This window comes from Bombina bombina, chromosome 7, assembly GCF_027579735.1.
Source record: "Bombina bombina isolate aBomBom1 chromosome 7, aBomBom1.pri, whole genome shotgun sequence".
Classification (NCBI taxonomy): domain Eukaryota; kingdom Metazoa; phylum Chordata; class Amphibia; order Anura; family Bombinatoridae; genus Bombina; species Bombina bombina.
In genome coordinates, this window is record NC_069505.1 from 235,036,135 (window position 1) to 235,063,986 (window position 27,852).

The 27,852-nt window shown below is 39.1% G+C and overlaps 1 protein-coding gene across 2 annotated transcripts in view; it reads right to left on the reverse strand.

Moving 5' to 3' along the window:
• The window catches only part of SERGEF (secretion regulating guanine nucleotide exchange factor), a 547,945-nt gene that overhangs the window by 468,078 nt on the left and 52,015 nt on the right, over positions 1–27,852 (reverse strand). For both annotated transcript variants that reach the window (XM_053720659.1, XM_053720660.1), the window contains exons 3-6: positions 22,193–22,348; positions 21,925–22,016; positions 13,881–13,941; positions 6,830–6,943 (exon numbers count right to left, since the gene is read on the reverse strand). In XM_053720659.1, coding sequence (XP_053576634.1) covers positions 6,830–6,943; positions 13,881–13,941; positions 21,925–22,016; positions 22,193–22,348 — 423 coding nt within the window. The remainder of the gene's footprint in view (positions 1–6,829; positions 6,944–13,880; positions 13,942–21,924; positions 22,017–22,192; positions 22,349–27,852) is intronic.

Sequence of the window (27,852 nt, forward strand, 5' to 3'; positions counted from 1 at the left end):
TCAGCCGGCTCTCCCCCATTGATTCCTATGGGGAAATCGTGCACAAGCACGTTTTACCTACTCACCGCTACCGTAAGCAGCGCTGGTATTGAGGTGAAATGTGGAGCTAAATTTTGCTCTTCGCTCACTTTTTTGCGGTTAACGCCGGGTTTCTAACAACCCGTTATACCAGCGTTGTCTGCAAGTGAGCGGTGAGTTTAAACTGCTCGTTAGCACTGCATCCCTGTTAACGCAAAACTTGTAATCTAGGTGCTTAACTAACTTGCAGTGCAGTGACTTTGTACAGTAAATATTCATTAAGTTAGACAGTCCTGTCTTAATAAGAGTTGTTAGGGATGCATGAATCCCTAACAACACTTATTAAGACAGGACTGTCTAACTTAAAAGACAAATAACAGCATAGAATTAAGCTGTTTTTTGAATATTTCTTAAAGATGTTGAACAGCATTCAAATAATATTGCATGAGGCTAGAAATGTATATGGTTGCTGATCGAAGACTTTTTATCTTCTTATTGTGTGGTAATATACTTTTTATGGTATATGTGCACTTTAAAATTAATGAATGAATACATTATAAATTCTAATTATTAAAAAATAGTGCTGAATTCCCTAGCTATTTTTGTAAAACCTAAGATATGTCTTACAACTCTCTCCTTTATTCTCATGTTTTACAATTTTCCTAATAGAACTATATTGTAAAAATGTTTCCATTCAAAGCTGAAATGCACCGTGACCATTTATGTCATATAAATATTTCTCATAGTTTGGGCTTTGGTCCTAACATTTGAATTCAAGTTTCAATAACAGTGCTGTGTTTTTCCTTAAAGGGCCATGATATCCAAGTGTTGAAACACTTGAAAGTGATGCAGTATAGCTGTAAAAAGCTGACTATAAAATATCACCTGAACATCTCTATGTAAAAAAGAAAGATATTTTACCTCAAAAGTTCCTCAGTAGCCACATCCCATTGTAAAGGACTTCTAAGCAGCAAATCAGTATGTCTGTCCCAGGACAGCTAAGGGGTTGAGCCTCATGCACTCTCATCTTATTTCCCTATTCAGATTAAAGATGTTTACTATGAAATCTCATGAGAGTTAAGTCAAATCTCATGAGATCACAGTAAAAGAGTTCATGACCTCAGCACTGCTGATGCTGATTGGCTGCTGTTCATTTCTTCATTTTTTTTTTTAAATTTTTTTACCTGCAGCTGGGCAGGAGCTGAGTATAACTTTTTACACAGCACTGGTGAGCTGAGGAAGTTGCGAGGTAAAATATCTTCCTTTTTTACATAGAGATGCTCAGGTGATATTTTCCTGTCAGCCTTTTACAGTTATACTGCATCAGTTTCAAGTGATTTAGCATATGAGTATTATGTTCCTTTAAGATTTCCAATATAATAATCTTAAAGTGGTGGCAGCGTTTAAAGTTATAGATGCAGATAGTGGGTGGTAATAAAAACAGAATTTATGCTTACCTGATAAATATCTTTCTCTTGTGATGTATCGAGTCCACGGATTCATCCATACTTATGGGATATTCTCCTTCCCAACATGAAGTGGCAGAGAGAGCACCCACAGCAGAGCTGTCCATATAGCTCCTCCCTTAGCTCCACCCCCCAGTCATTCGACCGAAGGCTAGGAAGAAAAAGGAGAAACTATAGGGTGCAGTGGTGACTGAAGTTCTTTAAATAAAAATATACTACCTGTCTTAAATAGGCAGGGCGGGCCGTGGACTCGATACATCACAAGAGAAAGAAATTTATCAGGTAAGCATAAATTCTGTTTTCTCTTGTAAGATGTATCGAGTCCACGGATTCATCCATACTTATGGGATACCAATACCAATTCTTTAGGACACGGATGAAGGGAGGGACAAGACAGGTACCTTAAACGGAAGGCACCATTGCTTGTAGAACCTTTCTCCCAAAAATAGCCTCCGAAGAAGCAAAAGTATCAAATTTGTAAAATTGTGAAAAAGTATGAAGCGAAAACCAAGTCGCCACCTTACAAATCTGTTCAACAGAAGCCTCATTTTTAAAAGCCCATGTGGAAGCCACTGCTCTAGTAGAATGAGCAGTAATTCTTTCAGGAGGCTGCTGGCCAGCAGTCTCATAAGCCAAACGGATGAAGCTTTTCAGCCAAAAGGAAAGAGAGGTAGCCGTAGCCTTTTGACCTCTCCGTTTACCAGAATAAACAACAAACAATGAAGATGTTTGACGGAAATCTTTAGTTGCTTGTAAGTAGAACTTTAAAGCACGAACCACATCAAGATTGTGCAACAGACGTTCCTTCTTTGATGAAGGATTAGGACACAGAGAAGGAACAACAATCTCCTGACTGATATTCCTATTAGAAACAACCTTAGGAAGAAACCCAGGTTTGGTACGCAAAACCACCTTATCTGCATGGAAAACTAGGTAAGGTGAGTAACACTGTAAAGCAGATAACTCAGAAACTCTTCGAGCCGAAGAGATAGCTACTAAAAACAAAACTTTCCAAGATAGAAGCTTAATATCTATGGAATGCATAGGTTCAAACGGAACCCCTTGAAGAACATTAAGAACCAAATTTAGGCTCCATGGTGGAGCAACAGGTTTAAATACAGGCTTGATCCTGACCAAGGCCTGACTAAACGCTTGAACATCTGGGACATCTGCCAGACGTTTGTGTAAAAGAATAGACAAAGCAGATATTTGTCCTTTTAAGGAACTAACTGATAATCCCTTCTCCAATCCTTCTTGGAGAAAGGACAAAATTCTAGGAATCCTAATCTTACTCCATGAGTAACCCTTGGATTCACACCAACAAAGATATCTGCGCCAAATCTTATGATAGATTTTCCTGGTGACAGGCTTTCTAGCCTGAATCAGGGTATCAATGACCGACTCAGAGAAACCACGCTTTGATGGAATAAGGCGTTCAATCTCCAAGTAGTCAGACGCAGAGAAGTGAGAATTGGATGCTTGAATGGACCTTGGATTAGAAGGTCCTGCCTCATTGGCAGAGTCCACGGTGGAACAGATGACATGTCCACCAGGTCTGCATACCAAGTCCTGCGTAGCCACGCAGGCGCAATCAGAATCACCGAAGCTCTCTCCTGCTTGATTCTGGCAACCAGACGTGGGAGGAGAGGAAACGGTGGAAATACATTAGCCAGATTGAAAGACCAGGGCACTGCTAGAGCATCTATCAGTACCGCCTGGGGATCCCGGGACCTGGACCTGTAACAAGGAAGTTTGGCGTTCTGTCGGGACGCCATCAGATCCAATTCTGGTGTGCCCCATAGCTGAGTCAGCTGGGCAAATACCTCCGGATGGAGCTCCCACTCCCCCGGATGAAAAGTCTGATGACTTAGGAAATCCACCTCCCAGTTCTCTACCCCTGGGATATGGATTGCTGAGAGATGGCAAGAGTGATCCTCCGCCCATCAGATTATTTTGGTTACCTCCATCATCGCTAGAGAACTCCGTGTTCCTCCTTGATGATTGATATAGGCTACAGTCGTGATGTTGTCCGACTGAAATCTGATGAATTTGGCCGCAGCTAGCTGAGGGCATGCCTGAAGCGCATTGAATATCGCTCTCAGTTCTAGAATGTTTATCGGGAGGAGAAATTCCTCCCGAGACCATAAGCCCTGTGTTTTCAGGGATTTCCAGACTGCACCCCAGCCTAGCAGGCTGGCATCTGTCGTTACTATGAGCCACTCTGGCCTGCGGAAACACATTCCCTGAGACAGGTGGTCCTGAGACAACCACCAGAGAAGAGAATCTCTGGTCTCTTGGTCCAGATGCAGATGAGGAGATAAATCTGCATAATCCCCATTCCACTGTTTGAGCATGCATAGTTGCAGTGGTCTGAGGTGTAGGCGGGCATAAGGAACTATGTCCATTGCCGCTACCATGAGTCCGATTACCTCCATACACTGAGCCACTGATGGCCGAGGAATGGAATGAAGAGCTCGGCAAGTGATTAAAAGTTTTGATTTTCTGAGTCTATCAGAGTCCCTAGGAAGGAAACTATTGTGAGAGGGACGAGAGAACTCTTTTTTATGTTCACCTTCCATCCGTGAGATCTCAGAAAAGCCAACACAATGTCCGTGTGAGACTTGGCTAGCTGGAAAGTCGACACCTGAATTAAGATGTCGTCTAGATAAGGCGCCACTGCTATACCCCGCGGTCTTTGAACCGCCAAAAGGGACCCTAGCACCTTTGTGAAAATTCTGGGAGCCGTGGCCAACCCGAAAGGGTCAGAGGAAGAATAGTCCGAATAGTCTCCATCTTGAAAGATGGTACTCTGAGGAATTTGTTTAGAATTTTGAGATCCAAGATCGGTCTGAAAGTTCCCTCTTTTTTGGAAACCACAAACAGGTTGGAGTAAAAACCTAGCCCTTGGAACTGGGCGGATCACTCCCATGGTATGTAGGTCTTCTACACAGCGTAAGAACGCCTCTCTCTTTGTCTGGTTTGCAGACAATTGAGAAATGTGAAATCTCCCCCTTGGGGGGGGAGTCTTTGAAGTCCAGAAGATATCCTTGGGACACAATTTCTAAAGCCCAGGAATCGTGAACATCTCTTGCCCAAGCCTGAGCGAAGAGAGAAAGTCTGCCCCCTACTAGATTCGGTCCCGGATCGGGGGCTACCCCTTCATGCTGTCTTTGAGGCAGCTGCAGGCTTCTTGGCCTGTTTACCTTTGTTGCAAGCCTGGTTAGGTCTCCAGACTGACTTGGATTGGACAGAATTCCCCTCTTGCTTTGCTGCAGGGGAAGCTGAAGCGGGACCTTTGAAGTTCCGAAAGGAACAAAAATTATTTTGTTTGGTCCTCAGCTTATTTGTTTTATCCTGAGGGAGGATAAACAGGCTAGTAATGAAACAAACAAGCTTGGAAAACACTTTAATCAAAGAAAATAACACTTTAAACAAAAACGGTACTGTGCCTTTAAGAGAAAAAAAGCTGCACAAACTCTGCAAAACAGTTTAAAAAAGCAGTAAACAAAACGAAATTTTTACAGTAGCATCATAAAGCCTTAGTAACTTTGCACCACTATGCAAATAAACAATTAACCCCTTAATGTAAAAACCGGATTGAAAAAACTTCAAAACTGGTAAAATAACGTTCAGCACCTTGCCACAGCTCTGCTGTGGCGCCTACCTGTCCTTTAGGAACGATTTGTGGGAAAAAAAAACTATTTACAGCCCTCAAATACAGCAGGAATCTCTGGAGAAGTAGCTGGATGCTTCTGAGGTAAATAAACTGTGCAACTGAAATTAGGCCCCTCCCACCTCACTCGATGTTATGGGGTCTAAAAAACACCACAGAGTGTTTCTTAAACTAGCCATGTGGGTTAATAACCCTTAAACAAGCCACAAAGACCCCTTAAAGTCCCTCAAAGAAAGTTTTATTTGTAATTAAACCAAAACGTTTTTTCCTATTAGTGTCACCAGTAACTATGAGCTCTTTATGCAAGCTTGGATTCCTCTTTTACTAAATACAGCGTACCTTTCCCTCATGGGGATATTGCCAGCCTGTTTCTAGAAATAACACAGTCTGTCTAGAAAAAAATAGACTGAACATACCTTAATGCAGTTTAGCCTGCAAACTGTTCCCCCAACTGAAGTTTTCCTGTACTCTTCAGCCCTTGTGCGAACAGCAGTGGATCTTAGTTACAAAATGCTAAGATCATCATCCTCCTTGCAGAAATCTTCATCCCTTTTCTGCCAGAGAGTAAATAGTACACACCGGTACCATTTAAAATAACAAACTTTTGCTTGAGAAAAACTAACATTTTTGTCACCACATTAAGCAGGCAGAGAGAATGACTGGGGGGTGGAGCTAAGGGAGGAGCTATATGGAAAGCTCTGCTGTGAGTGCTCTCTCTGCCACTTTCTGTTGGGAAGGAGAATATCCCATAAGTATGGATGAATCCGTGGACTCGATACATCTTACAAGAGAAAAGGCATTTTTGTACCTTCTGCAGCTAGAATAATTTAGAAGGTGTTTTATTAACCCTTTTGCACTCACATCTCAGTCACAGACACATGAAATATACTAAAATGAGCCTACGTCAATACCTTGGGTTTAATACTAAACAAAATATATAGTTTTGATAGCTAACTAAAAAAGAAACAATGGGGTAGATTTATCATACCCCGGGCAGTCATGATTCGCTATAGCGAATAATGTCCGCCCTGCATTGCTAAATGCTGACAGCGTACTCTCTCGGCATTTAACATTGCACAAGCATTACTTGTGAAATGCTTGTGCAATGCCGCCCCCTGCACATTCGAAGTCAATCGGCCGCTAGCAGGGGGTATCAATCAACCCGATCGTATCTGATCGGGATGATTGCAGTAGTTAAGTAACAGTGGTCTAAAGACCGCTGCTTCTTTGCTTCTTAAATCCTGCTTCCGGCGAACCATAAGGCTTGCGAGGAATAAGCAGCACCTGCTGCTTGATAAATGTACCCCCAAGGCTCTATTTCTGTTTAAATTGAGTGATAGCAATAATGCTAGGAATCATCCTGTATTTTGGCCAAGTTTTTCTCCCGGTAGCGTAATTTTCCATAAAAACTTAAACTTCTGTTTAATTATACATTTTATATTGCAATTTCAACTTTTTACCATAATGTTAACATAGTGATTTTCAGCACTGATGAATCCTCAGCTTGTGACACGGCAGTATATGGTCAATATGGATATAATGCGACATGACTTAATCCCTAGTAAACGCAAGCTCTGCCTATATTTGTGCACAGTGAGAACTTGTCTTTAATGGTGGGAATGGAAAAAATAAACATAACTGAAGTAGACATCAACAAAGCAAACTGAAATACCTGGAACAAGGCACGGTTCCTTAGCCGTGAGAAAACTTGGGAGGGGTTTTCCTTGGGAATATCGTTTAGCCTGAGATGCCAAGCCAGTGCCCCACTGGAAAATGTGTCCACTTTCTGCACGTTTAAAAGAAAAACACCACCATCACAATACATACAAAAAACAGGGACAGAAAAGACACAAAAGGAGAAGTGCATAAGTACAGAAACCAAAATCTGTAAATTAGGTTTACTAAATGCTGCAAATTGCCTAAACCAGCTGTTTGATATGCAGCATTTACAGGTTATAAAATAGATATTATGAGAGAGTGAGAGTGAGAGTGAGAGAGAGAGAGAGAGAGAGAGAGAGAGAGAGATTGTACTCAACAAAATGCATTAGAAAAAGCGGTTTCTATGCAAGTCATTTTTGTCTGAAATAAATGTTAAGCAAAAGCTGCTGAAAATTGAAATTAAATGTGTTACTTTGCTATGCACTGATAAGAGCTCACTGTATTCAAAGATGCAGCTGGAACACCCATTGAGACAGGCTGGGAGGTTGACATCTGCTACTGTCTCTTGTCCCCTTTGTTTATAGCCAATGGGCCAGTATTGAAATTGGCAGTAAGTGGGGGGGGGGGTTAACAGGCAAAAGCAGCTATTTCAAATAACTGACACCTAGATTGCGAGTTTTGCGTTGTGGCTTTTAATGCTGAAAAAATGGCAATTACAGCGTAAAAGCAGTAATGCACTATTGGGAGTCATGTTGGTATAGCTATAGCTCAAGCATTTTAGCCTGTAACGCAACGTCAATCGCACACTAAAAAATACTTTTTTGCATGGGATTTCCATAGCGCCGGTATTACAGGTTGTGTGGTGAGGCTAAAATGCTTGTATTACAATCTATACCGACACGACCCATACCCCCATCTCAGAGCAGTAGTTATGAGTTTTGCTCCCCGACATCGCCGCCACTAAATAAAGTTATTAACCCCTAAACCTCCAGCCTCCCACAACTCCGCCACTAAATAAACCTATTAATCCCCCTAAACCGCCGGGCCCCCACATTGCAAAACACTAAATTAAACTATTAACCCCTAAACCTAACACCCCCCTAACTTTAAATTAAAATTACAATATAAAACTGTTTAAATAAATAAAAAAAATTACCTGTGAAATAAATATAAACATAACATTAAACTATAAATTAACCTAACATAACTAATCTAATAAAAAAATTTAAAAAATACCAATTAAAATATCTAAATTACAAATTTAAAAAAAAACTAACACTTCAAAAAAACAAATCCTACGAAAAATTAAAAAAGTTTACCAAAAATAATAAACACTAGGAATATAAAAAAATAAACTAAACTATCAAAAATAAAAACAATTACACCTAATCTAATAGCCCTATAAAAATAAAAAAGCACCCCAAAATAAAAACACCCCCTAGCCTACAATAAACTACCAATAGCCCTTAAAAGGGCCTTTTGTAAGGCATTGCCCTAAAGAAATTAGCTCTTTTACCTGCAAAAAAATACAAAGTCCCCCCCAACAGTAAAATTCATCCGGGATGGATGAAGACCTCGCCACCTGCATGGAGATGGATGTCCGGACTTCAGGAACCATGAGTAGATCTCCTGGGGTTAGTGTTAGGTGTTTTTTTTTTATTTTTTGGGGTGTTTTTTTTTTTAGATTAGGGCTTTGGGCTTAGAAAAAGAGCTGAATGCCCTTTTAAGGGAAATGCCAAAGAGCTAAATGCCCTTTTAAGGGCAATTCCCATACAAATGCCGCTTTAGGGGCAATGGGTAGCTTATTTTTTGGGGGGGTTTTTTAGCGTTAGGTTTTTTATTTTGGGGGGTTGGTTGGGTGGTGGGTTTTACTGTTGGCGGGGGGGACTTTGTATTTTTTTACAGGTAAAAGAGTTAATTTCTTTAGGGCAATGCCCTACAAAAGGCCCTTGGTATTTTATTGTAGGCTAGGGGGTGTTTTTATTTTGGGGGGCTTTTTTATTTTTATAGGGCTATTAGATTAGGTGTAATGGTTTTATTTTTGATAATTTCATTTATTTTTTGTTATCTTAGTGTTTTTGATTTTTCATGATTTTAGTGTTAATTATTTTTGGTAAACTTAGATTATTTACATTTTCCGTAGAATTTGGGTATTTTTTGTTGTAATTTAGATTTTTTTTATTTCTTTCGTAGTGTTAGGTTTTTTAAATTTGTAATTTAGATATTTTAATTGTAGTATTTTTTATTTTATTAGATTAGTTATGTTAGGTTAATTTATAGTTTAATGTTAGCTCCACATGAGCCACACTCCTATGTCTGGTAATAGACAAGGAGGTGGTGTAGGTATTTTACTTTCCTCTCGTTGCACCTTTCAACAAATATAGTACATCCTATCTCTTCCCTGACATTTCCCTCATTCGAAACCCACATGATTCGCTTATTCTCCCTTCTCTCTGTAAGTGTTGCAGTCATATACCGACCCCCTGGCTCCTCAACTCAATTTCTAGATCACTTGGCTGCCTGGCTACCTTATTTCCTTTCCTCAGACACCCCTGCCCTCATTCTTGGCGACTTCAACATCCCTCTTGATATACCCACTGCCTCATCTGCAAAACAACTTCTGCAACTCACTTCCTCTTTCAGTCTGTCACAATGGACTGATTCTCCCACTCACAAATATGGTCACTCTCTTGACCTGATCTTTAGCTATCGATGCACTCTCTCAAACTTCACAAACTCCCCCTTTCCTCTTTCTGACCACCATCTCCTTACTTGTAACAAATCATCCCTCCCTACAACTCTCCCTCCTTCTACTCCTCACACCAAACTTCACAGAAGCATTATGTCATTAGATCAGCAACAGCTTGCCAATTCCCTCAAACCTCTCCTCTCATCTTTCTCCTCCTTTTCCTGACCTGAACAATCTATCTGCCACTATAATTCCACCCTTATATCGGTCCTTGACACTCTCGTCCATCTTATCATAGCTTGGAAATCACACACTCATCCTCAGTCCTGGCATACTCCTCTGACACAATACCTACGCAGATGTTCCCATACTGCTGAGCGACACTGGAGAAAATCTCGGAGTTCAGCTGATTTTCTTCATTACAAATTCACCTTGAACTCCTACTATTCTGCCCTTAATCTCCATAAGCAACACTACTTCTCTGCTCTTATCTCTAATCTTTCTTCAAACCCAAAATGTCTGTTCTCCACTTTTAATACTCTCCTCCGCCCTCCCCCACCTCCTAATACAACTTCTCTGTCAGCTCAAGACTTTGCCAGCCACTTCAATAACACAATCGACTCCATCACAAATGAAATCAGCTCTCAACATAATTCCATTCTCTCCCCCCCTCAAATGCTCTCAATCAACCACAACCCACATAACCTTAAACTTAGCTCATTCTCCCCTGTTACTGAGGAAGAAGTTTCGGCACTTATACTGCGCTCTCACCTCACTACCTGTCCCCTTGACCCTATCCCCTCACAGCTACTCCCCTCCCTCTCTGCTACCCTTACCCCTATACTAACACACATTTTCAACCTCTCCCTCAGCACCGGTATATTTCCCTCATCGCTGAAACATGCACTGGTCACACTTAACACTAACCCCCTGACGATCCACTTACAGTTTCTGAAGTCCTGCTTGAACGATCTTCATCCCGGAGTTGAAGTCCTGATCCAGGCGGCGAGAAGTCTTCATCCTGGCGGCCTATTTAATCTTCATCCCAGCGGCAAAGTCCTGATCCAAGCGGCGAGAAGTCTTCATCCAGGCGGCCTCTTCAATCTTCATCCCGGAGGCGCGGAACGGGTCCATCCTGAAGACATCTGGCGGGGAGCATCCTCTTCATTCGGTCGCCACCGTACGCTGAATCTTCAATGCAAGGGACACGATTCAAGATGGCGTCCCTTGCATTCCTATTGGCTGAAAAATTTGAATCAGCCAATAGGAATTAGGGCTGCTAAAATCCTATTGGCTGTTCAAATCAGCCAATAGGATTTAAGCAGCTCTCATTCTATTGGCTAATTCGAATTAGCCAATAGAATGAGAGCTGCTTAAATCCTGAGAGCTGATTCAAATTTTTCAGCCAATAGGAATGCAAGGGACGCCATCTTGAATCGCGTCCCTTGCATTGAAGATTCAGTGTACGGCAGCGACCATATGAAGAGGATGCTCCGCGCCGGATGTTTTCAGGATGGACCCGTACCGCTGCTCCGCGATCAAGATAGAAGATGCCGCCTGAATGAAGACTTCTCGTCGCTTGGATCAGGACTTTGCCGCTGGGATGAAGATTAAATAGGCCGCCAGGATGAAGACTTCTCGCCGCCTGGATCAGGACTTCAACTCCGGGATGAAGATCGTTCAAGCAGGACTTCAGAAACTGTAAGTGGATCGTCAGGGGGTTAGTGTTAGGCTTTTTTAAGGGTTTTTTTTGGGAGGGTTTAGTTTAGGGTCTGTTATTTTTTGTAACTTAATATTTTTTTGTTATTTTTTTTAACTTAATATTTTTTTGGTTTTGTATTTAGATACTTTGTAATTTTTAGAGTAGTGTTAGGATTTTTTTAATGTGTAGTTTAGTTTAATTTAATTGGTAGTTAGTTTAATTTTAGTTTAATAATTATATTAGTTTAATTGTTAGTTTAAACTTAGTTTTTTTAATTTGACAGATAAGTTTTAATTTAAGCTAGAGAAATTGTAAATTTAATATAAAGTTAGGGGGGCGTTAGGTTTAGAGGTGAATAGTTTAGTATATTTCGTTGTGGGGGAGCTTGCGGTTTAGGGGTTAATAGGTTTATTATAGTGGCAGCGGTGTAGGGCTTAATAACTTAGGGGTTAATAATATTTAAATAGTGTTTGCAATGCGGGAGGGCGGCGGTATAGGGGTTAATAACTTTAGTATAGTGGTGAGAATGTCAGGGAGCGGCGGAATAGGGGTTAATATTTTTTTAAAGTGGCGGCGATGTCGGGAGCGGCAGATTAGGGGTTAATAAATTTAATATAGTATTTGCGATGCGGGAGGGCCTCGGTTTAGGGGTTACTAGGTAGTTTATGGGTGTTAGTGTACTTTTAACACTTTAGTTATGAGTTTTATGTTACAGCTTTGTAGCGTAAAACTCATAACTACTGACTTTAGATGGCGTTACAGATCTTGTCGTTCTAGGCTGTAACGCTTGCTTTTTAGTCAGAATGCAAAACTCGTAATACCGGTGCTATGGGAATCCCATTAGAAAATGTCATTTTTACGAGTGCGGTACTGACGTTGCGTTACAGGCTAAAAGGCTTGCGGTACAGCTATACCGACAAGACTTGTAATGGCTGAGTTAGGGAAAATAATGCGTTATGGGCCACAATGCTGCTATTTAACTCATAACGCACAACTCGTAATCTAGGTGAATGTCTCTTTAAAGGGACATAATACTCATATGCTAAATCACTTGAAACTGATGCAGTATAACTGTAAAAAGCTGACAGGAAAATATCACCTGAGCATCTCTATGTAAAAAAGGAAGGTATTTTACCTCACAATCTCCTCAGCTCAGCAGAGTAAGTTCTGTGTAAAAAGTTATACTCAGCTGCTCCCAGCTGCAGGTAAAAAAAAAAAAAGAGAAATGAACAGCAGCCAATCAGCATCAGCAGTGCTGAGGTCATGAACTCTTTTACTGTGATCTCATGAGATTTCACTTAACTCTCATGAGATTTCATTGTAAACGTCATTTAACCTGAATAGGGAAATAATATGAGAGTGCACGAGGCTCATCCCCTTAGCTGTCCCAGGACAGACATACTAAAATGCTGCTTAGAAATCCTTTACAATGGGATGTGGCTACTGAGGAACTTTTGAGGTAAAATCTCTTTCTTTTTTACATAGAGATGCTCAGGTGATATTTTTTAGTCAGCTTTTTACAGCTATACGGCATCACTTTCAAGTGTTTAAACATTTGGGTATTATGCCCCTTTATGAATAACTATGTATTACGTCTATAACTCGGTTATGACTTTTGCATGTATGAGTATGCTATGCAAAGAAAAATCATTTATATAAAGGATAATCTATTTTCTTATGATCGCCATACGCCATTAAAGAGATATGAAACACAAACATTTTCTTTTGTGATTCAGACAGAGCAAACCTTTTTTAAAATTTCCAATTTACTTCTATGATCAAATTTGCTTTGTTCTCATGATATTCTGTATTGAAGAGAAACCAAGGTAGCATCTGGTGCACTACATGGCATGAAATAGTGCTGCCCTCTAGTGCTCTTGCAAAACTGCTGCTAAACATATGTCCCTGCTGTTCAACAAAAGATACCAAGAGAACGAGAGAGAGAAATATAATAGCAGTAAATTAGAAAGTTTATTAAAATTGCTGCTCTATCTGAATCATGAAAAATAAATGCTGGGTTTCATATCCCTTTAAATAGTTCTAAATAGCAGACGCTATAAACTGTAAAAAAAAAAAAATAAACAGCAGAATCATTTGGACTTTGTATTTATATGGTCATTTTGGGTGGGTCACAGTTATTAATTCTAATAGTGTTATAATCACCTGTTATTAATTACTAGACATTAAAGGGACAGTAAAGTCCCAATTAGACAGTCATGATTTACACAGAGCATAACATTTTAAACAACTTTCCAATTTACTTCTATTATTTAATTTGCTTCTTTCTCTTGTTATCCTTTGCTGAAGGGTTTATCTAGGTAAGCTCAGGAGCAGCAAATAACCTAGGTTCTAGGACTGATTAGTGGCTGCACATATATACCAATTGTCATTGGCTCCCCCAAGTGTTCAGTTAGAAACCAGTAGGGCAGCTCCTTCACAAATGATACCAAGAGAATGAAGCAAATTTGAAAATAGAAGTAAACTGGAAAGTTGTTTAAAATTGTATGTTCTACCTAAATCATGAAAGCAAAATGTTGGGTTTCATGTCCCTTTAATGTGCTTCCCGTTTACTGGAGAGTACCCATCTGTGAGGGCAAGCGCATGTCCCCGTTTACTGGAGAGTACCCACCTGTGAGGGTAAGCGCATGTCCCCGTTTACTGGAGAGTACTCACCTGTGAGGGCAAGCGCATGTCTTAGACCAGCTGCAGCATCTACCACTTTCTCTTTGAAAACCTAAAATAAAAAGATGAATGTTTATGTGTGCAATAAGGAACTATGCACTTGTTATTCACATTAAGGCACTGGTGCATCAGTTTTAGTAATATCATTTCATTCACAATTCAAGCGTAAAATAATTGTAAGGTCGTATACTCAAGCAAAACAAATAGCATAACTTATTTAAAGGGAAAGGAAGAGCCGATTCCGTTAGAGCAGTGCTTTCCAAACTGTGTGTCGGGACACATTAGTGTGTCGGCAGCAGTGTGTAGGTGTGTCCCTGCTTCAGCACAAATTTTTTTAAATGTATTTATTTTTTTGGTTTCTGACTTTCCGCCTGCCTGCTACGCATATCACATGGTTGACACGTGATTGATACCTTGTGGTTTGGCGCAGCTCAGTGGGAACTGAAACTATTCCCATTGGCGTCTTTGGCGGCACATTGGCCCCTGACTGCACGTGTAGTCTCCTTAATTGGCTCGTGACTGCACGTGTAGTCATTAAGTGGGACAGCAGTGTGTTTGCAGCGCGGGCAGTAGTCAATCAGACTCACCGAGCTCTGAGGGCGGCAGCTTAAATGTTGAGCTGAAGTCAGAAGTCAGTGGGGTTTTTTTGCAACTAGCTCCCAGTAGTGCATTGCTGCTCTAGCTCTTGATATATGGATAGGAAGTGGAAACTTGAAAAATGCTTGATGATGAAATGTGAGTGTCTTTATCTAATAATATTCCACCAAATATACAGAAATTGTGTTCATCCCATCAACCTCATACATCACATTAAAATAGTAAGTAGCTATTGGTGTTATTAAACTTTTTTCTTGCACATACATACTGTTACTTGTAAATTTCATTATTATATAATTTATGTATGTGTCCGTATCTCTTAAAACAAGTTAGTTTAACCTCCTTTTTGCTAGAACAACTGAATTAATTACTGTGTCGCAAAATGATATAGGTCTAAAAAGTGTGTCACCAACATGAAAAATTTGGAAAGCTCTGCATTAGAGCATAACCACCTAAATACACGGATGTACCCTGTACGTCACATTAAAAGGGACATTCCAGACAAAACTGTAATGTACATCAATGCATTTCACTTTTGAATATAAGCATTTTTGTTAGATACTTGCATTATCAAAAATGCTTCTAGTGTAAGCTATCACTGTTTTAAGTGCAAACTTTTTCTGTGCCATGTGCACTTAATGCATATCTAAATATGCTTCACGCAACAGCCTTTTGAACAGTGTGTCTGCCCAATTTACATAATACAAGTCACATCAACCTATCTGATCAGACACACTTTTAAAAAGGCTGTTGTGTGAAGCATATTTAGATATGTTTGACAAACACATGCACAGACAACAGTGATACCTTTTCCTAGAAGCGTTTTTGCTAAAGCAAGTATATTACAAAAATACTTCTATTCAATAGTGAAATGCATTGATGTGCATTTAATTTTGTCTGGAATGTCCCTTTATGGGGTTTTAAGCCCTTTAATAGCAGTGTAACACGCTATTTCTACATGCCTCAATCCAGGACATATAAGGTAATAGCGTGGTCTCACCGAGAGACACATTATTTAACGTCCATTAAAGTAAGAACAACAGCCTATGTACAAGATACGTCGGCTATCGTTAAGAGGTTAAATTCCCTTCTATTATCAAATTTACTTTGTTCTCTTGATATCCTTACCTGAAAAGAATATGTACATATCCTACACTTCTGGGAGCTAGCTGGTGATTGGTGGGCACACACTTGTCTCTTGTCACTGGCTCAGCAGAATTGCAAAGCTTGTTCCCAGTAGTACATTTCTGCTCTATAGCTAACTTTAACTATGTGTTTAATCAATTTACAGGGGTTAAACATGCAGTTATATTGAAGCAAAAGTGCAATAATACAATGCTGTAACACAGAACATTTTCTTATTGCCCTTTTATATCCCTTTAAATGTTTGATATTTAACTGCATAACTGCAATTTAATTTTTGGTTACCTAAGACAAATAAGAAACTGATTTATTTTTCTGTGCATATACACACTTTTTAAATATTTTATATATATATTAAATAATATATATATATATATATATGCAAACAATTTCCAGTTCAGCCCACCAAGAGACATCAGCCTGGGTGCAAATATGAAAGGTATATGTAACAGAAACAGATGCACTCTCAGGACTTCCACAAACTTCTTTAATGTAAAGAAGAAGTTTGTGGAAGTCCTGAGAGTGCATCTGTATATATATATATATACAGTATATAGTGATAAACTGTGTGTTTTAAAATCTGGTCCAGAAGCTAAGCAATATTTTAGACGGACTTTAACTGATCACTTCTTATAAAGATGCGCTGTAACTTACTTTTTAATCTAGCTGTGCCATTCTTATACCCGTTGCTCTGGCCGCCCACTTCCAAAGTATTTTTTTTGTGAGCCAACGGTTTGAACTGTTCTCCAATCGGCACTTTAGCTACAAAAAAAAACAACTGAGTGCCGTATGGCTAGAGCGCCGATTGGAGAACAGTTCAAACCATTGGTACACAAAAAAAATACTTTGGAAGTGGGCGGCCAGAGCAAGCAGTATTAGAATGGCGCAGCTAGATGAAATAGTAAGTTACAGTGCATCTTTATTAGAAGTGATCAATTAAAGTCCATATAAAATATCTCTTAGATTCTGGACCTGATTTTTATGTTTAAATATTTTTATTAAACGTTATATCAATTTACAACAATGACATGCACAGTGGATCCGACATGTGGCCCCAGGACCATATTACACAAATAAGTGGGTTTATACAGCATTCAAATTTCCATGGTAATTCCTCTATCTATCCACCTCTTTTCCTCCATGCATCTACTAAACCGGAGCATTCGACCCTTTAATGATACTCAGTTGAGGATGTCACCCTTTCAAGTTCTGGTGTACCACCATATCAGTCCATCCACAATGCTATAACAAACTATATATTAAAAAAGAAAATTCTTACATCAACAATCATCAGATATTAGTAACAAAAAGGGGGGGGGGATACTGGGGGGATAATGAAAAAGTCAGTGATCTTCCTGTAGATAACAAAGTACCTTGTAGATAAAGATATCTGATCCGCGGCACACTCCTGCATCCCAACATCGGCTCAATCTATGGTAGAGCTCTTGTCAACCTCTCCTGCCTACCTATACAATAGAACCATATCTTATTATGACTTCTCTATTATTCAAAATTCCTGCAGCCTCTTCATACATGGTATATGTGTGTTGTATTTTATTATGTATTTCCGTCCATGTCAGAGCTCCTACCTTCCAATGTCTTGCGATACAGATTCTAGTTACTGTGCATAGAATTCTAATGAAGGTATTAAGGTGTCTGTGAAATACCTCTATGGGTACATGCAGTAGTGCCTGTTGTATGGTAAGAGTGAACTCCTCATCCACCAGATGACCTATAAATGTAGATAGTCTCCTCCACACCTCTTGTATGATATCACATGGACCTGATTTTTAAGCATGTAAAGTATCATTACTTTAACACATGAATTTTGATTGGGAATAAATATTGGTAAGTTCGGCTGAAAGGGTTTATTTTTTTTGGGGGGGGGTTTACTTTTTTACTTTTCTTTTTTTTTTTTAATATTAACAAAAAATTACAAACACAAATTAAGAATTATCCCAAAAAAAAATTCTAAGGAAAAAGTATCACAATCTATCGCCTAGATTTAGAGTTTTGTCGGTAAAAACCCGCGGTGCTAACAAGACTTTTTTTTCCCAGCGCACCTTTAAGACAACGCTGGTATTACGAGTTGTCTGAATGGCTGCGTTAGCATCAGAAAAGAGAGCGTTGAGCATAATTTAGCTCCACTTCAACCCTCAATACCAGCGCTGCTTACGGTAGCGGTAAGCTGGAAAAACGTGCTCGTGCACGATATCCCCATAGGAAAAAATGGGGCTGAGCGGGCTGGAAAAAAAATATAACACCTGCAAAAAAGCAGCGTTCAGCTCCTAACGCAGCACCATTGTTTCATATGGGGAAACACTTTCTAAGTCCACACCTAACACCCTAACATGAATCCCGAGTCTAAACACCCCTAATCTTACACTTATTAACCCCTAATCTGCCGCCCCCGCTTAGATGAAGACTTCTACCGGATGGAGGACTTCTTCTTGCTCCGCTTGGATGAAGAATTTGGCTCGGCTGGGTGAAGACGACTCAAGGTAGGGAGATCTTCAGGGGGTTAGTGTTAGGTTTATTTAAGGGGGGTTTGGGTGGGTTAGAGTAGGGGTATGTGGGTGGTGGGTTTTAATGTTGGGGGGGTTGTATTTTTTTTACAGGTAAAAGAGCTGATTACTTTGGGGCAATGCCCCGCAAAAAGCCCTTTTAAGGGCTGGTAAAAGAGCTGATTACTTTGTAATTTAGAATAGGGTAGGGCATTTTATTATTTTGGGGGGCTTTTTTATTTTATTAGGGGGCTTAGATTAGGTGTAATTAGTTTAAACTTCTTGTAATTTTTTTTTTCTGTAATTTAGTGTTTTGGTTTTTTTGTATTATAGATTAGTTTATTTAATTGTATTTTAGTTTAGCTAATTGTAGGTAATTTATTTAATTACTTTATTGATAGTGTAGTGTTAGGTGTATTTGTAACTTAGGTTAGGATTTATTTTACAGGTAATTTTGTAATTATTTTAACTAGATAGCTATTAAATAGTTAATAACTATTTAATAGCTATTGTACCTTGTTAAAAAAAATACAAAGTTGCCTGTAAAATAAATATAAATCCTAAAATAGCTACAATGTAACTATTAGTTATATTGTAGCTAGATTAGGGTTTATTTTATAGGTAAGTATTTAGTTTTAAATAGGAATAATTTATTTAATTATAGTAAATTTATTTAGATTCATTTAAATTATATTTAAGTTAGGGTGGTGTTAGGTTTAGGGGTTAATAAATGTATTATAGTAGCGGCAACGTTGGGGGCGGGAGATTAGGGGTTAATAATTGTAGGTAGGTGGCGGCGATGTTAGGGAGGGCAGATTAGGGGTTAATACAATTTATTCTAGTGCTTGCGAGGCGGGAGTGCGGCGGTTTAGAGGTTAATAACTTTATTATAGTGGCGGCGAGGTCTGGTCAGCAGATTAGGGGTTAATAAGTGTAGGTAGGTGGCGGCGACATTGGGGGGGCAGATTAGGGGGTAATAAATATAATATAGGTGTCGGCGATGTTAGGGGCAGCAGATTAGGGGTTCATAGGGATAATGTAGGTTGCGGCGGTGTCCGGAGCGGCAGATTAGGGGTTAAAAAAAATTATTATAGGGTTTGCACAGTAGTTAAGAGCTTTATGTTCCCGCGTTAGCCCATAAAACTCTTAACTACAGACTTTTTTTTGCGGTTGGAGTCTTGTCAGTAGAGGCTCTACCGCTCACTTCTTCCAAGACTCGTAATACCAGCGTTAGGCAAATCCCATAGAAAAGATAGGATACGCAATTGACGTAAGGGGATCTGCGGTAGCCTGGAGTCGCAGAAAGAAAGTGAGCGGTAGACCCTTTCCTGCCTGACTCTAAATACCAGCGGGCGTTAAAAAGCAGCGTTAGGACCCCTTAACGCTGCTTTTTAACCCTAACGCAGAACTCTAAATCTAGGCGTATATTTCTAGAAATCTTCTTTAAAGGGATATGAAACCAAAAAACACAAAAAGATCAGGAAATAAAGGGTTGGACTACCCTTGGTGCTATCCCTTTAATAATACATTAAACACGGGAGGGTAAAGGGATTGGGAAAAAGAAGGGGTTAATAAGCACTCATTCCTAATGATAAAGTCTGCAGAGGGTTAGATACAAGGTAATCACAGAGGTAAAAAGTGTATTAATATAACTGAGATAAGGGGCAGTCTGCAGAGGCTTAGATACTAGGTAATCACAGAGATAAAAAGTATATTAATATAACTGAGATAAGGAGCAGTTTGCAGAGGCTTAGATACAGGGTAATCACAGAGATAAAAAGTATATTAATATAACTGTGTTGGTTATGTAAAACTGGGAAATTGGTAATAAAGGGATTATCTATCTGTTTATACAATCACAATTTTGGAGTAGATTGTCCCTTTAAAAAGCTGTTTTTATGTCGGGACTTCATACAAGCTTCTAATGATCAGTATAGCAACATGACACAGCAAACAGAAGAATCACAGCATTTACCGGTTTTACCACATAACATAAAAGTCAATATAAACAGTTGAACTTATGTCTTTTACAGGCAAATGGTTTAACATGATTAAATTGCGCTCTTTCATAAGTCCCTTTAAAGAAACATAAATGCTGAACAATAAAATGTTCTGTGTCAGAGAAATAAAAAAACTCATGTGTTCAACCTGCACAAAGGGCTTAAACACATAGTTAAAGTTAGCTCTGGACCACAGCAGCCAATCATAGGCTGTGTTGCATTGCCTCTCTAGAGCAGATTATAACCATGGGCTGGCTGCATTGATCAAGAAGAGGAGGTTGCTTTGGGGTCCTTGTGGGGCAGACTTGCCACTTCTTAACCTCTCCACCACCTCAGAGGTGGCAGAGTTAACCCCATAAAACTCATTTTTTGGGGGTGATTGACAGCCCCTGCTCTTGCGCAATTGGTTGCATGAGTGCAGGGCGCTGTGCTGTACAAGGATTCCCTAGTGCAATGTTAAATGCAGGCATCCTCTGCCACAAGATGGGTAGTCACTTGGGTACCTTGCCCATCTGTGATTTGAGAAGGTTAAACACATAGCTATAGGCAAGTAGTTTTGCAATAAGAAACTGCTCCTACACATTACAGCACTTAAGAGTTTTAAGTTGAAGTATATTGCAAGACTCTTTCTAATCATGCACTGGGATCTTATTATATTAGAACCAGCTTTCAAACAATACTGTGGCTTCACCGGTAATAGGGAAACCATAAATTTGTACCGATAGAAAACCTTTTATCCAAACTGCTTGGGCCTTAAAGGAAGTTTAAATCATTGTAATACTTTTGTGCAGTACTACAATCAGAAAGGTAATGTTTGTTGTTTTAAATACATAGATAAAAAATAAACAAAAGACACCGGCACAGAAGATTGTGACTTACAGGTGGTAATCATTTCATTTTTAAAACAAATATTAATTAAAAAGTTGTGATTTCAGAATAAGTTTGAATCTTGGAGTATTTTCTGTTGATTTTTCAAGGAACTGGTTTTGTGTCCCTTTGAATGAAATAGGCTACACAATGTTAAAAGATATCATTTTATGATTCAGATAGGCCATACAATATATATCAACATCCCAATTGACTATAATCTCATTTGCTTTGTTCCTTCGGTATCCTTTGTTGAAAAGCATACCCAGGTAGGCTCAGGCAAGGGAGCTAGCTACTGATTGGTGGCTACACATACATGCCTCTTGTGATTGGCTAACATGTGTTCACCTAGCTCCCAGTAGTGCACTGTTGCTTCTTCAATAGAGGATAACAAGAAAATGAAGACAACTTGCTAATAGAAGTAAAATGGAAAGTTGTTTATAACCGGATGTTCTATCTGAATCATCAAAGGAAATGTTGGGCTTCATGTCCCTTTAAATTGACATAGTGAAAAAGTATGGTTGTGTATGTTGCCCACTTTTCAAGTTATTTACCTTTGAAAAATTGTGACCCTTTTCACTAGGGTTTAATTCATAAAAACTATGTTTCATCTTATTTAACCCTGCAATATGTTACACAGTGACTGCATAGAGCAGCGCAGGAGCACATTTATGTCTGTCCCCTAAAGAAGAATAAATAGTCAAAAGTCATTTCAAGGGGTGCATTCATGGACTGTTCTGAACTAAAACCCTGAAATTTTTGCTTGAATAATGTCAAACTGTTTTGTTGTTTTTGCAGAACTTCTGCAATGTAGTGTTTAATCGCTAATGTTCACTAGGAATGAACAAAGAAATTTACTTCAATATCAGTTTAACTCACAAAACATTCATTTACAATTTGCAAATTACTTTTGAATAAGCTTACTTCAATTTGAGTAGGAGATCGACATGTTTCCATCTGAGGTATTCCAAGTTGGCTGTATTTGTTAGATCCGCAAGATAAAAGCTGACCATTTTCTGAAAAGCAAACACAAAAATGGAAATTGAAAAAACGAAGAAAAAAAAAGAATAGTTGTATTGATTGGTAAGATCAGAGCTCCAGTAGCACAGACAGGTAAAATGCGTGTGGGATTAAAGCACATGAACTGTATAATATTCACATAGACAAGATTAATATACACAGCAGCACATACCTGTCAGGATTATCATGAAGTCCCACCCACACGTCACTTGAGACACACGTACGTCCGATAAAATAGTACACAACGAGAAATGCGTCACGTCCTCTGTATTACCCAGACCCAGCTGGCCGTCCTTATTATGACCACAGACATATAACTGCCCTGTATCTATGAGACACAATACAGAAATAAGGGTTTAGCACATTTCTAGCAATCAACCTTCCTATTAAACAGTTTGACATTTCACATTATTTTGAAGGGGATCAGGCATGAGTCTTAAATCTAATCTCCTCCATCCTGTAGATCAGGGGGCGGCCAATTTTCTCTGCAGAGGGCCAGACAGTAAATATTTTATGCTTTGCAGGGCGAGAGGCAAATTCAAGGATATTGTGTAGTAGGTACTTCTATAACAAGAGAGAAAACACATTTCCACAAATTTTATTGACAAAGAAATAAGTCACTTGGAAACTTACTTTGGTTGCAGCCTCATATTTGGTTTTAGTTTTTTAGTTAGAAATTCCGTTGTGATGAGATTCAGTTTTACATTTTCTAATTTGTCTGACTGTTGCTTTGCTTTAAATTGGGAATGTTGCAGTGCGCCAAGCAGCAATACAAAGCAATGAGAGCGCCACATACAATCTCTGTCACAAATATTCAGTTTTGCCGCTGTAGAGCAGCCATAGACAATACATAAACAAAGAGAAGCTGTGCGCCATTAATACTTTATTTATTTATGGACACTGACATTTTAATTTCAAATTGTCATGCATCACAAAAATATTCTTCTTTCAATTTTTTTAAAGAACTTAAAGAGATATGAAACCCAATTTTTTTTTTCATGATTCATTTTTGGTTTAGCACCTGGGTAGCGCTTGCTGATTGATGCCTAAATGCATTTGACATTTTTGCAGCTAGAGGGCATTAGTTCATTTGTGCCATATAGATAACATTGTGCTCATGCACATGGAATTACCTAGGAGTCAGCACTGGTTGGCTCAAATGTAAGTCTGTCAAAAAACTCAAATAAGGGGGCAGTCTGCAGAGGCTTAGATACAAGGTTATCACAGAGGTAATAAGTATATTAATATTACCATGTTGGTTATGCAAAACTGGATAATGGGTATTAAAAGGGATTATCTATCTTTTTAAACAATAACAATTCTGGAGTAGACTGTCCATTTAACAATAACATATTGTTGACATTAAAATACAGCATTGCCTACAAATACTTATTTTTACATTATCTTTATTTATATTTTTGTAAAAAGCACCAAATAGCATTGCATTTTATACGTTGTTTTTTTCCCTGAAAGTAAATACCACGTGTAAACTTCTGAAAGTTAAAAACTAAAATTGATGAGGGCGGAGCTTGGCCGTGCAAGGAGATGGCCACCTGAAGTACTTGCTCCTAGGCCCCACTAACCAAACCGCACAAAAATAGCTCCATGGCCGCAATAGAACAACCCAAAATGTACCCCTAACCCATCCAGGACTGCATTAAGGATGAGCCGTTAGAAAAAGAAACCCTGTGAGTGACACCTAAGAGGAAGAAAGCGTGACCAGAACCTGAGGCCTATACAAGCACACACGCAGATAGCCTAGAAAGGGCAAAGATGAGCATCGGAAGAGGATAATTCCACGACAGTGGAACGCAGGAAACAATAGAGGAGAACATCAACCTCACACCACCACTGACAGCCGGTGAAGCGGCACTCACAGATCACGTGAGCAGCCGGTGCTGGATCAAAGGGCTGAAATTACACAGATCAAACAGAAGCCCCCTCAAACGACACTAAGGTAAATGCCGCAAGACAAATAAAGCAAAAGCTCTTACATATCAAACCCCTTAAGCAGAGACAAGGCACACAATATAGAGCCATAATTCTAAGGCAAAATCCAGGCTATATATATATATATATATATATATATATAAATATATATATATATATATATATATATATATATATATATATACACACATACACACACACACACTTCTATACTAAACCTAACAAGTTAAACCACTAACTGCTGCAGAAAATGCCATTATATTGCTACACCAGATATCAAAACAGGCCTGTAGCAGTAATATATAGCTCACAAAGAAGGGGGGTGGAATATATAGCTCTCAAAGCTTCCTTAAAGCTACAACTACTTAGGCTAATACAAATATATATTGGCCTATAGATACAGGTTTATTACTGTACTTCACATTCAATAGTGCTTAACAATTGAACTCCTAAAACATCCTTTACTCTGGTCATGCCTGGTTGCAAGACATAGCAAATCAAAACTAATACAAATCTATCTTAAACAAGAACCAGCCTCCACAATACACAAAATGGATCCACCAGCAATCCCTGAGGCAACAGATCCACAGCAAACTCCCTCCACCTCCACCAACCCCTCAACATTACCAGAAGAAAATCTGAAATCCCTGTGTACAAAAGAAGATATTAAAGAGATCATAGGGGAAGTTAAAAATTGGTATGGCGAACTCAAAAAGGACTTATCAAAGGGTACTAATAGAGTCTCAGCGCTGGAAGAGAACCACAATACCACCTTTAACGACATACAACACATTTTAAAACTGGTATATGATCAAGAAGAGACCACACATCTACTAGAAAAGGTTGAGGTCCTGGACAACAGAGGCAGGCGTAATAATCTATGCATACGTGGCATTCCAGAATCAATCCAATCGGCTGCAATAGAAGGCTGCCTTCAAGACCTGTTCAGAACCCTTAAAGGATCCAGTAGCTCTCCAGACATATGTATTGAAAGAGCCCACAGAGCCCTAAGAGCGAAACCACCGCAAAAGGCACCACCTAGATATATCATTTTGAAGCACCTCAACCACAAAGACAGAGAAGAGATACTCCTCCATGTCAGACAAAAACAGAAGCTCACTCACTCTGTATCACATACAGATATTCGCAAACTTAAGCCCGACAACGCTACAGAAGTGGAGAGATCTACATTTTATTACATCAGTATTAAGGGAACAGAAAATAACATACAGATGGGGCTATCCAGTTAGCATCATTGCATCCAAAGGAGATACCATCGCTATATTCAAAAACCTGGAAGATCTATCAAACTTCAATGAAGCACTACAAATCCACATTCTATATCCAGAGGAAAGGCAGGCCCACACGAGGGAGAAACAGTTGGCAGTAAATCTCACATCCAGCGCTCCTCAGATGGGTAATACAAGACCTCATCCTTCATCAGGGGCTAAAACACTAGACTCTGTAGATCCATAACTCAATACACAATCCAACTTGGACTGGTTCTATGGGTGAGCCATTGTGGCTAAAGGTTGTTTGTGTTTTTTCTTCTAATTTACTAAAGAATAGGTTTGGGGGTGGGGATACTTACCTTGTTGCTATAATCACTGTTACAAAACTTGTAACTGGTTATTGTTAGTTAATATACTATAGAAATAAGATTTTCTACTATTGTTGTTCAGATAAGTTATATTTGAATAAGAACTATAAGATACTTACTGTAATATTGTTAGCATTTTAACAAAACAATTTAATTGCTAAACTGAATTGATATAGCATTTTGTCGTTAGATCATATTTCCAGCCTGTTAAGAGCAATAACGTAAACAATTCTAACATCCAAATACACAGCTCTCTCGCTTAACCCCTAATACACCAAAGCAAGATGACACCAAACATACACACACTTACTTCCACCACTGTGAATGTGAAAGGCCTAAACAGTCCAGAAAAAAAGATCCATGGTATTCAGAGACCTATACAAAACTGGTGATATCCTGTTCCTACAGGAAACACACTTTAAGAGAGGTAAAGAACCAAAATTGCTGAGCCACAAATATAGAACTACTGTAACATATGCCTGCCTGATATCACTGTCCCTTTAAGACTGTTTTCCCTGCTACTGACAATCATACTGTTTGGGGAGTATCTGCATTCAACTTACCTGCCTAATTAATCATTCATGCACCTGATTCCCTCAGCCTCGTTTTAAACCATCTCAGGACTAATGTGCATTGCATTAGCTTTAATGTTGTGTTTGCATTAGCTTTAAAGTTGTGTTCCAGAACAACAGAGGTATGTGACTGTTCCTGCATGGATTTTACCAGCATATTCAAGCTACAGCCTTTCCTTTTAGCTATGCTTAAAATCTTCTAATCGCAAGTATCCATATAATACCATTTTGTTTCCTGGACATTGCTACTTAACAAACTCTGAACTTTATTACAAGTATGTATTTGGTTATCATCACTTTCTAATTACTACAACAGCATCTTACTCAGAACTGTATATATATTCTCTGCTACAAGTTGTCATAGCTGAAATATCCTCCTCCATATATGTTAATATATTCAGAACTCTGCATCTATGTGTTCAGTTAAAAAGCTTTCATGTGATTCTCCAATATATGCACAAACAGTATTTAATGCCTTAAACTTGCAACTTTTCTATCACCTGTGCTGCTCTGCTTAATTCTGACATACAGCTCTATATAATATTATGTACTGTGAACCTGCAACAAACCTTAGTCTACATCTATGAGTCAATCTTCTACCAGTTTACTCTGAAAACTGAACATCCTACATTGCTATATTTTTCTCTCATGAATCCTGCAGCTACTCCTATTAACTAACTATAAGTCACAGTGAAGCCAGAATATATTGTATACATATGTTGCACTCTCCATGAATTCTACAATAACTTCTTGCAACTATGAATTACAGAATATCATCTATCCACGTCCAGGATACTCTTCCCTGAGTCAGGCGTCGGTGTCTCCAATTCCCTTCCACTGCCCCGAGGGTCTGTGTCCTGAGCGCATGTACACCGGAACATGACAACTACATATCTGGCATTGGGCAACACCAAAAAAGGGGGGGTGGGTATCTTGTTTAACAAAATCCATCCAATTCCAGGCCACATACATAGAAAAAGATAAAAACGGAAGGTATATAATACTAGTGGGACTCCTGTATAACAGACCGATTACACTCACAAATGTATGCTTACTAAACAAAGACCAACACCACCTTTTTAAAAAAAATATCTCAATCACTACTAGAACACACTAAAGGGAAATTATTCCTCAGTGGGGACATCAACTTGCCACTAGATCCTGCGCCAGACACATCTACAGGGACCACTAGCACACCCAAACGAGTGATTAAGACTGTCAACAACTATATACATCAACTGAAATTACATGACACTTGGACATCAACCCACAAACCAGAGATTACACGTTCTACTCGAACCCCGTACAGTACACATTCACTAGAATAGATTACATTCTTACTGACCAAACAGGACTATCCATGATCACAGAACCAAGGATTCTGCCGATCACTTGGTCAGACCATGCACCTGTGTAATGTGCTGTAGACTGGCCAGATATCCCACATAGACCTTACAGCTGTAGAATAGACTAATTCATGCTGGCAAACACTTTAATTAAATAAGCAATAGACATCACGCTAAGAAACTATTTCAGGGAAAATAACTCAGAGGAAATTACACCAACCACAATATGGGAAGCACACAAATGCGTAGCAAGGGGAGAGCTTATAGCACACAAATCCATGGAAAAAAAAGAAAATAGACAAATCCTGAATTCAACATTGGCACAAATAAGCTATTGGGAAAAGGAACACAAACAGAATCCACA